This window comes from Microtus oregoni, unplaced genomic scaffold (assembly GCF_018167655.1).
Source record: "Microtus oregoni isolate MIOR12 unplaced genomic scaffold, Mior012 000011F_ref0000422, whole genome shotgun sequence".
Classification (NCBI taxonomy): domain Eukaryota; kingdom Metazoa; phylum Chordata; class Mammalia; order Rodentia; family Cricetidae; genus Microtus; species Microtus oregoni.
In genome coordinates, this window is record NW_024543070.1 from 18,408,643 (window position 1) to 18,419,976 (window position 11,334).

The following is an 11,334-nucleotide window of genomic DNA, read 5'->3' on the forward strand; positions in this document are numbered from 1 at the left end:
GTAGGCATGTATCCCATGCTAAGCTACACACCAGCACAAATTGTATTTTTTTTGTTTTTGCTGTTTTTGTTTTTTAAGATAGGATTTCTCTGTGGAACAGCCCTGACTGTCTTAGAACTCTGTAGACCAGGCTGGCCTCAAACTTACAGAGATCCACCTGCCTCTACCTCCCAAGTGCTAGGATTTAAGCCATGCACCACCACCACCCGGCAATAAACTGAATTTTATGAGTGGCTATTAAAGATGGTAGTGCCTGGGCTGGGAAGATGATGGTTCAGCGGTTAAAAGCACTGACTGCTCTTCCAGAGGACCTTGCACACCCCCTGTCCAGCTGGCCCTTTGGCTCACCTATTGTCTTCTTTTTCTGCTGGGCCAGATAGGCAGATGCCCTATCTTTAGCCTTCTTGGGAACAAGACTTTGAAAAGAACCAAAAGGGAATTGCCATCTCATAAATGTTCTCTCTCTCCTTTTCTCCTTCCCTCTCTCTAATATCTGTTTTCCAGGAAATATTCACATGTTCTCAAATGTGACAGATGACAGTCACTATTATCACAGGCGACCCCGCCATGAGAGGACACAGACACACAAGAGAGAGGAAGAAGACAAACCTCAGGTGTGTGTGCAGTCGAGCTCCTGCTCATGGCCATCCTGAGCCTGCTCCTGTGGTATATAATCAGTCCTAGAAGTGCAATTGAGCTATGCTGCTAAAACGTACTTTATGCTTTGATAGAAGAGCTGGATAAGTATCCCGAATTGGACAGTGTTAGTAATCCTCCATCCCTGATCCCTTTTCATGTTTTCCTAGGATCCCAGTTTTCCTGTAAGGCTGTATTTTCTTTCCGTCCCTCCCTCCCTCCCTCCCTTTCCCCCTTCCTTCCTTTCTCTGTCTCTTAAGGGTTTTTTTTGTTTATTTGTTTGTTTTGAGATAGGTTCTCTCTGTGTAACCCTGGCTATCCTGGAGCTCGCTCTGTGGACCAGGCTGACCAGGAGAGTCTCACAGGAAGCTCAAAAGGCAGTGCTGCTGGGATCAGACCCAGGTTCTCAGGCTTGGTAGCCCCTTGACTTCTGAGCTATCATGGTGGCCAAACACTCGTGTACATATTCAAAAACAGCAACAACAACATATTATGCCTCTGGCTTGTTCACAACCCGTAGAGAATGTGCCCTTTCTCCAAACAGTAGTTAATAAGATGGGTGATGAACCTCGACCCCACATTGTCAAGGGAGAATGTGGTCGTCTTTGACACAGTTGGATGTCACCAGTTTTGGACAGCAACAGCAGAATAAGAGCTGCTTAACACTGGCCACTGCTGGAGTCCCATCTGTGTCTGGCAGGCTTACCTAGAGATAAGGGACAGCGGTATTATTGATGGTCCAGGTCGGAGGGGCTTCCTTTAGCCTCTCTCCAGAGAGAAAATGAGTTATTTGGTTCTAAGCTGAAGTTGGGCCTTTCGGGCAAACCTTGACCTTGTGGACACTCCTGTGCAGTGCATTAATAATCTGTATTCCTTTGGGATGGTGTATTCTCACACACTTCACTATTTTCTTTTACAGACTCCATATTCCGCATTTGTTCAGCTGCTTCCAGTTCTGGTGATTGTGATTATTTCTGTCATTACTCAGCTACTGGCCACTAACCCCCCATATAGTCTATTCTATAAATCGTAAGTGGAATATTTCTAATTTTTTTCCTTAGTAACAGCTTAAAAGATGAAAGACTTAGCTAGATGGTGGTGGTGCACGCTTTTTATCCCAGCACGCGGGAGGCAGAGGCAGGCGGGTCTCTGTGAGTTCGAGGCCAGCCTGATCTACAGAGAGAGAATTCCAGAACAATCAAAGATACACAGTGAAACCTTGTCTTGAAAACCTGTTTGGCCTATTGGCTCATGCTTATTACTAACTAGCTCTTACAACTTGAATTAACCCATAACTCTTATCTATGTTTAGCCACGTGGCTTGGTACCTTTTTTCAGTAAGGCATTCTCATCTTGCTTCCTTTTGCATCTGGCTTGCAATTGCGTCTGGTCTCTGCCTTTCCTCCTCCCAGGATTCTCCTAGTCTGCTTGTCCCGCCTATATTTCCTGCCTGGTTACTGGACAATCAACATTAAACCTATACAATGAGAAATCTTAACAGTGTGCAAGAACATTATCCCACAGCACCTTACTAAGACAGGTCTCTCTTGTTTCTGCCACTGTTTCATATTCCAGGCTAGCTAGGCTATGTGCTTCCAGCCAACTCTCTCTGGTCTACTTCACACCTTACTGGAGAAGTGCTGAGATTACAGATGCTTCCCACTTTGTCTGGCTTTTTACATGGGTTCCAGGTATCAAACTGAGATCCTCAGGCTTACATGGCTAAAACCTTTACCTGCTGAGCCGTTTCCCTAGTGCCATGCCCTCCACAAATTATTCTGAGACATGGTTTCATACAGCCAAGACTAGGCTTGGACTCCCCGAGTAGCTGAGGATGACCTTGAACTTCTGATCCTCCTTCTACAGGGGTGTGCCACTGCTAGTTTTATTTGGTACTAGGAAAAAGCCCAGGGTTTCCTGTATGTTAGGCAAACATTATACCAACTGAGCCACATCTACAACCCTCAAAACAAACTTTTAAAGGTTTAGTCATTCTACTTTTCACACAGAAAGACTTGTAAGAAAGGCGAGCCTTGGGCTGGAAAGGTGCTCTAGTTAAGAGCACTGACTGCTCTTACAGAGGTTCTGAGCTCAACTCTCAGCACCACATGCTCACAACCATAACCGGAGTCCTATGGGATCAGATACCCTCTTCTGCTACACCTTACCAAAAGAGAGAGAGAATAAACTGTAAGCTACTTCGGTAATTGTCAAATTGCTTGCTTTCAATCTTTGGTCACAGTGCTTCTAAACCCTTGCTGACCCATCCGTACTCCTGCCTCCCACTGCCTATAGTGACTAACAAATGTTGGGAGATGCTGGCAGTCATGTTTAGAGGCCATCTAATAGTAAGATTGACAAGTAGCACTAGCTGATGTGAGCCACTCTCTGTTTCAGAACGTTGGGCTATACCATTTCTAGAGAAACGCAGAACCTGCAGGTGCCTTACTTCGTGGATAAAAACTTTGACAAGGCCTACAGAGGAGCTTCTCTTCGTGACCTGGAGAAAACAATAGAGAAAGACTATATTGACTACATTCAGACAAGCTGTTGGAAGGAGAAACAGCAAAGTAAGTAAGGCCAAGCAGGCTGTTATGAGGTCTCCCAGCCTTCTGACCCCCTCCTTAAACAGAGACAGAGCAGACACTCACTCAGATAATACTGCAAAGAATGGACGTTTATTGACATGTGACCAGGACTGGAAAACTTAGGAACTTGGGCATCATTGTATTCTCCTATTGTATCTTCTTCTCTCTGCTGCCTGCCCCCCACAGGGGGATGGGTTTATTACATAGCCCTAACTGACTTGTTTGTTTGTTTTTTGTTTTTCAAGACAGAGTTTCTCTGTAAAACAGTCCTGGCTGTCTGGAACTCACTCTGTAGACCAGTCTGGCCTCGAACTCACAGAGATCCGCCTGCCTCTACCTCCCAAGTGCTAGGATTAAAGACGTGAGCCACCACCGCCCATCCCTGACTTGTGACTACTCACTGTGTAGTTCGGGCTGGTCTCAGAAATCTGCCTGTTTCTGCCTCTAACCTGCTGTTATGCAGCCCTGGATTTTTGATCCTCCTGAGGACTTAGATTATAGGTATGCACTAGCTCTTCTGTCTTACTACCTACCTTTTTTTTTCTTTTTTCAAAAAATTACTTTTATCTGTGCAAGAACATGTACAAGAGTCTAAAGAGATGGCTCAGAGGTTAAGAGCACCTCCTGCTCTTCCAGAGGACCCACATTCAATTCCCAGTACTCACATGGCAGATCACAACTGCCTGCAACTCCATGATCTAACACCCTCTCATAGATATACATCCAGGCAAAACACCAATGCACATTAAAAAAGAAGAAGAAGAAGAAGAAGAAGAAGAAAGGCTGTGTACAAATGTACAACATGTGTGTGACAGTCAGAGGACACCTGTGGGACTCCGTGCATCCTAACTGTTGCTCTTGTTGATGTCGTAAGGTCCCCAGCCTCACCAGTCACTGAACCCATTTTGCATCCCAAGCTTCTTCATAAAGTTCTCAGTGCTATCTGGTTTCCTTCACAGTCCCTAAATCACACATTCCCTAGTAAGAAATTTGATTGAGCCAGCCTCCCTTTTTGAGTGATACCAGAAGTTTAGTTGCTGGCTTGAGCCAAGCAGTGGTGGCACATACCATGATCCCAGCACTCGGGAGGCAGAGGCAGGCGATTCTAGGAGTTAGAGACTAGCCTGGTCTACAGAATTTTAGGACAGCCAGAACTACACAGCGAGACCCTATCTCAAAAAAGCAAAACAAAACAAAATCCAGTAACAACAAAAGAAGTTGTTAACCTGGAATCTGGTGTCTTGTTGCTTGTGGGTGCATAGAAGAAGAGTGACTCCTGTCTGGCTTCTCAGTAGTGTGGATGGGAAAGAGCTTTCTCTTCTTCCACTCACAAGAGACAGTGTCTCCCGCTTGGCTTACCGCTCCAGGTTTTACGGGGCGTCCTGGCAGTAGCCCTGTCTCAGCCAGTAGTTTCATTTTAAATTCCAATCAAACTGCCCCCGTGCACAGTTTAGAAACACACACACACACAGTAACTGCATCTTGGCTTTGCAAACTGGGCTCTGGTCGATTATTCTTCAAACTATACCGCATCTTTTAAGCTTTATTTCTAGATGTCTTTAAGTGTATACTGATAAAATTAGTCCTTTGGTCATAGTGCTTCTGAGTCCTTGCTGACCCCTCCGTCCTCCTGCCTCCCACCGAGTTAACCCACCCTTCCTGTGTTTAAAGCACATTGCTCTTCCTGCTAGCACGGTACTGATCAACAGCATTAGTGGTCCATAGGTGCATGCCGGTTCCCTCTCCGGACTGCTGGCCCCAGAAGCAGACTATCTTACTAATTCTGTGTCCTGGGCTGCAGGCACAGTCCTGACTTCAGGACAGGAGCTCCACACATGCCAGAGAAGATTCTCCTACTGCAAAGCAGGGCGCTGAGGAGGAGCGTGAGGAACGGTTCGGTGCTGGTGTCTTATCCCTCCCCTCAGGGACTTCACCTCTGCCCTCCATTTCTACAGGGCAAAGCTGGCTACCCCCCAAATGAGGGGAAGTTAAATACTTCATTGTTAAATTAATTTTGTTTGTTTGTTTGGGGTTTTTTGAGACAGGGTCTCACTATGCAGACTGGGCTGTTTAAATTGGATTTTATCTTTTAAAAATCAGGAAAGATCTGTGTGTGGTGGTATAGGAAGGCCTGAGATCCCAGCACTAGGGAGGCAGAGAGAGGAAGATTTTGAGTTTAAGGTTAGACTGAGATTCATAGTAGTAAGACTCTGTCTTAGGAAAAAAATCAGGTTGGTGAGGTGGGTCAGTGGGTAAAGGCTCTTGACACCAAGCCTGACCTGAGGTCAGTCCAGGACCCAGAAGTGGAGAGAGAGAACTGATTCCCACAAGTTGCTCTCTGACTACCACATACATGATATGGTTCATGCATGAGGGTATGCACACACAAAAAATAAATAAAGGGAATTTGAAAAGAAAGAAAGGAAGAAAAAGAAATAGGGAAAGTGTTTGGTATATAGTCCAGGCTGGCCTCAAACTCAGAGATTCTCTTGCCTCTGCTTCTGAGTGCTGGACTTAAAGATGTTTCCCAGCAAGACCTACCCCAGGAAAAAATTTAGGAGCAAGAATCTATGTGGATCTAAATCCGATGAAAGCCACAGTAATGTGTCCTTACCAGCCCCTCTGTGATGGGCACAGGAATGGTTTGGATTTATTGCTTTCTGCAGGAACTACACGAAAATCTTCATTTTGCATTCTTCAGACCCTCACACACATAAGAACTCATATGACACCACATACATATGCATGTGCACATAAACAAACACACAAGCACAGGTGTACACACACACGCTTGTGCATGCACATGTTTCGTATTCTACTTTGCAGCATTAAGATGCAATGCAAAAAGATGAAAGATTTCCCCAAGAGTGGTGTTTGAGCTTTTGTTCCTGTCCACACGAGGCTTGTTCAGATCTGTGGCTCTGTCCAGGCACAAGTGAAGACTCTGTGAGAGCCACAGCTGGTAGGACAGGCCTGTAATCCCACCCTGTAATCTCTGGGAAGCTAAAGCACGAGGATCACAAATTCAGGACCTGCCGTGGCTACAGAGTGAGTTCAAGGCTAGCCTGGGCAACTTAATAAGCGCTATCTCATTTTGCTTTTTTGTTTTGTTCTGTTTTAAAAAAGAACTGAGGGTATGACTTGGTGGTATACCCAGCAGTATATATGAAGTCCTAGGATCCACCCTCAGTTAAAAACAGCCCCCCACATACAACTCCATGAATGAGCCTGATGTGTGCGGATCATCAGTTCTGAATGGAGGTTCTGTTCCTAGCATTTAAACACAATGGGTGTGTGGAGCCTCCACACCACTCCAGTGCCATTTGAGAAGCAGCATCTGCCCTCTGAATCCAGCAGCAAGTGCAGCCAGGAAGGTTAAATTTAGCACTTTGAGTTTGTAAAAATAAACTCACTTGAGAACAAAGTTCACTCTTGGCAAAGTACCAAATGGAAATTTTATCAAGGGTAGCCATTGTCTTTGAAAATCTTTATTATTCCTTTATTTGCTTTTCCCTGGAATGCCTAATATGGGTGATTTTTTTGTGAATAATCCTTTACTATGGATGATGTCTACATGTTCTACGTACTGCCAGGGAGAGAGGCCGCGTCGTGCTGGGTGGGATACAAGTGGCCGTCAGGAACCGCCTCCCAGCCCGGGGCAGGGGGACTGAGTGAGTCTTGACCTGGACTGAGCACTTCTTTCCATCCCTTTGAGCAGACAGAGTGGGTAGAATCCTTGGCTTTGAAGTGGGGGAAAGAATTCATTTCCTACTGAGAGGTTTTGTGTGTGTGTGTGTGTGTGTGTGTGTGTATGTATGTGTAGCTTAGTGCAGGGCCTGGCACATAGTGAAACCCAGGCTTATACAGCTTCACACAGTAGATTGAAGGACAGTGTCCCCTGGGCCTGGGTCGTGGCTAGTTACAATTAAAGAGGACATTTTTTTCTTCTTTGCTTTGTTTTCTCCTTTGTTAAGGAGAAACTGTATTTTCTTGATCCTGCTTCTTCCAAAGACATTTTTCTTTCACTTCACTTAGCGGTTATTGAGTGCTGGGGCCGGAGCGATGGCTCAGTGGTTCAGAGCACTCACTGCTCTTCCGAGGCCTCCATTCCCGGCACAAATGTGGAGTGACTCATAACTGTAACCCCAGCTCCAAAGGATCCAGCACCCTCTTCTGACCGCAGCTCTGTGTGTTGGTGCATGGTGTACATACATACACTATATGAAGCATACTCGTAATTTTATTAAAGATTCGTTCATTTTATTTTATATGTGAATGTTTTGTCTGCATGTATGTCTGTGCACCACATGTGTGTGTGGTGTCTACAGAGGTCAGAAGCGGGCATTGGCTCCCCTGAACCTAGTTATGGATAGTTATGAACATCATATGAGTGCTGATAATTGAACCAGGTCCTGTAAGAGCAAAAAGTGCTCTTAGCCTTTGAGCCATCTCTCCATCCCCAAAATATTTTTTAAGTTATTGAGTATTAACAGAATTTGTTAGAAGTATTATATTCTTTGAGCAGGCCCTTGGCTTGTGCCTCTTCATTGCTACAAAGCAGCATTATCTGCCCCGATTTCAGTGAGCTTTGTGAAGGCAATCCATGTCTCATGTGACAGGTGTCTCTCTTCAGCTTGTTACAGTGGCTGTCAAGATAGAAAATACTAGACTTCGTTAGTCTCTAATTCCTCTGATGAGGACTTCCGAGAATGAGACACAGGAAAGTCAATAAACAAAACGGCTTGGTGCAGTAAGGAGCAGAGCCACAGAGTCTGTCCTGGATACTGGTGTAGCTGTGACTGTAAAGGAACGAGGTGCAGACTGATTCACAGAAGTCTCCTGCGTAGCCTTCCCACCTGCCAAAGAACCCTAGGAAGGAATGCTGAGCACCTAGTGGGGTGCAGGAGCAAAAGCTTAGCATTTGGGTGCTATACACGACCCTCCACAGAGCCCATCACCTGCAAGGTGATTGTGCCAAGGCAGGCCCTGGCATGCAGGCACTGTGGGCACCCGCACCAAGGGTAAAAGCACATTGTTCTGCAGCCTGGGAGACCTACTGCCTGCCAAGCCACTGCTGGCTGGAGTCCGGGCCTGCAGTCCAATTGTTCAGGGAGGGTTGTCATGCTCATCCACCCCCACCCTGGAGTCCTGCACCTCCGCTGCACTTTGGGCCTTACTTGGTGTAAATAGAATCATTGTGAGCAGAAATGCCAGGCAGTGTTTTGTGTTGGTAGACATTTATTCAGAGGTCCATGCCCATTGTTCCTTCTGGCTGAAGGCTAATTCCTGCATTCGGGTAGTTGTATCTTGTTCTACCAAGATAAACAAAAGCTGTCAGCAAAGATGATTAAGGATGGAAGATATATTTCAAAATGATTAAAATAGCATTTTCATAAGCATGGTTCTTTAACAGCTGCCTGCTGCTGGCAGCCCTGAGAAGCCACGAAGCCCATCCAAGCATGCTGTCCTGCTAATATGCGGCACACATGACATGTTTCCAAAGGTGCATCTCAGGAGCTCCCCCTAAGAGGGAGGAACTTACAAGAGAATAAAAACTTAGACCAACAACCATGGAGTTGGGAAACAGCAGAGATTATATTCCAGCTAAAAATAGAATGGCCTACTCTATCGTGAGGAGAAAGTGAAATTTATTTAGTCAAGGGCACAGAGGCCACTGGGCTGAGATGATTTCACTTTTAAAAGAGCCACTTGAGTTGTGGACCCTATATGTGGTGAGAGGATGAAGAAAGCTTCCACCTGACCCTCTGTAGATGCTCAGCTTCCAGAGTAGGCCCCGTGTCATGTGTGACTTAGGACCCTGCAATGCCGAGGGAAGAATGAAGCAGCTGTCTTTGTTCGGATGACAGGGATAGGCGACGCGGCTCCAGGCTCTCCCACTGCTGTCTGATCGGCACTGGAGCAAGGCGCGACCATCTCCTCTTTCTGCACCTGTGCAAGCTTCCTAAGCCCAGGGCCAAATGTTTTGTTGATAAGAACTAAGGCTCGTGCTCTTATGAGAGCACAGACTGTGGGTCTCGTCCCAGGCGGCTTTCCCCTCAGTACCTGGTGCAGTGCCCATCGGGTTCCTCCAGGGTGGAAAAGTGGCATGGAAGTAAGGCCTTGTGGGTCTAGGGATACTGACGTGAAAGCGCTCGGCCTTGGTGAACCAGCACCTGTCGTGTCTTTTCAGAGTCAGAGCTGACCAATCTGGCGGGGCTGTATCGAGATGAGCGGCTGCGGCAGAAGGCAGAGTCACTGAAACTTGAAAACTGTGAAAAACTTTCCAAGCTAATCGGCCTCCGGAGGGGCGGCTGAGACGAAGATGGCCCAACTCAGGATGGGGGTTTCTTACTTGTTACTATTTACATTGCAAATCCATTTTATAATACAAGTTAGGAGATGATGAACACTTACTATCTGCTGACTTTGTTGGGCAGAGCTGCAGGACATGGAGCCACGCTCGTCACCATCCAGTTCTTCCAGGCCGGCTCCCAGGGCAGGGGCGGTTCATCTCAGTTACGGGAATGGAGAGCAGGGCATCCCAGAGAAGACCCAATTTCTGCCTTCATCCCTGCAGCAAAAGCCCACTCCCTAGGCATTTCTAGGCTCGGCCAATGCACTTCACAGTACTGATGGCGTCCACTGAGAGTCACACCTCTCTGCCATAGCCACCATCCCCCAGTGTTCGGTTTTCCACTTCCTAAGGAGAGTAGAGAGAAACTGAACTGTTTGGCCAATAGTTTGGTGTTATCCAAGTTTGTTGAGGCAGGAGCATTAGCAAACTGCCTGATTTGTGGTTTCTTTTCTTTCTTTTTTGGGAGAAGGGCTCATTCTGTAGCCCAGACTAGCCTGGGACTCACTACACACTCCAAGATGGCCTTGAATTTGCAATGTTCTGCCTAAGAGCTGGGATTACAGGCATCAGATACCTTACCCAGTAAGGTTCCTTTTACCTCCTTAGTCAGCTCTCTCAGAGGGTCTAGAAAGTCAAACCTGTGAGCAGGCTGGGCGCAGTAGCGCACACCTTTAATCCTAGCACAGGCAGAGACAGGCCAATCTTTATGAGCTCAAGGCAGGGCTAAGGAAGAAGGTAAAATACAAGACTGTCAGCTCCTCGGTGTAGATTCCTGGTCCATTTTGGAATTAGAGAGCACTGTGTCCCTTCCCCTTTAAATCATCATTTAGTATGGTAGGTTGTGCCCTGAGCACAAGTATGCACAGAAGTGCAGTGGTCAAACCCAAGAGGAGGCTCGGGCCTAGAGACCCAAAGGGAGGAGCCTGTCTCTGTGGCACGGAGGGCTAATATTAGCCTTAACAATCACTTTGTTTGACTCAGAGCCCTGCACATTTTAGTACAAGGTGGTCTTCCATGCACTCAGTGTTTATGGAGTGTCTACTACAAAGCAATGGCTTTCGCATGTCTCTCTCTTTTAAATTTATGCCTCCTCAAAATTTGTGAAGCTGGCGCATTCCCTCTTTCATGAATCAGAACAGGACAAATGGTTGGCCTGGGTCATGTGACTAGGTGAGGAAGTACAGAATGTGAAAGATCGTCCTGTTTCTCAGATGACTCTAGCCAGGTTGGCAAAGCAGAGATTTTCCCTGGAACGCTTCTGCCGTCTGGAACACCTCTGCCACCAGTTTGCACCCTTCAGGACTGCTACCCTGCTGATCTTTCAGAAGCAGGACCAGGGCTGGAGAGATGGCTCAGTGGTTACGAAGAGCCTGGCTGCTCTTCCAGAGGACTCAGGTTTGATTCCAAACACCCACGTGGCAGCTCACAACTGTCTGTAACTCCAGTTCCAGAGGATCCAGCTCCCCCTTCTGGCTTTCATGGTCACTGCATGCACCTGGTGCACAGACATACATGCAGGCAAAACACCCATACACGGTTTTTAAAAAGTAGGACCCTTACATACAAATCTTTCAGAGGAAGAAAAAACAGTTCTTTCTAGAACTAAGGCATTGATTTCCCAGACTGGGTGGTTGTGCCTTCCTGTGGAGGGCAATGCCAGATCTGAGCTCTTGAGCTGCCCAGCTTGTCATGAAACTGACTTTGAAAGGTTACTGGTTCATATTTCATTTCTTTTTAGATAGGGCCTCATGTATC

General features: G+C 46.6%; 1 protein-coding gene across 2 annotated transcripts in view; it reads left to right on the forward strand.

The window, feature by feature from the left end:
- The window catches only part of LOC121453132 (dnaJ homolog subfamily C member 18), a 30,076-nt gene extending 20,444 nt beyond the window's left edge, over positions 1–9,632 (forward strand). For both annotated transcript variants that reach the window (XM_041659641.1, XM_041659643.1), the window contains exons 5-8: positions 505–614; positions 1,556–1,665; positions 3,034–3,206; positions 9,415–9,632. In XM_041659641.1, coding sequence (XP_041515575.1) covers positions 505–614; positions 1,556–1,665; positions 3,034–3,206; positions 9,415–9,539 — 518 coding nt within the window. In that variant the 3' untranslated portion in view covers positions 9,540–9,632. The remainder of the gene's footprint in view (positions 1–504; positions 615–1,555; positions 1,666–3,033; positions 3,207–9,414) is intronic.
- Positions 9,633–11,334: the final 1,702 nt, after the last annotated feature.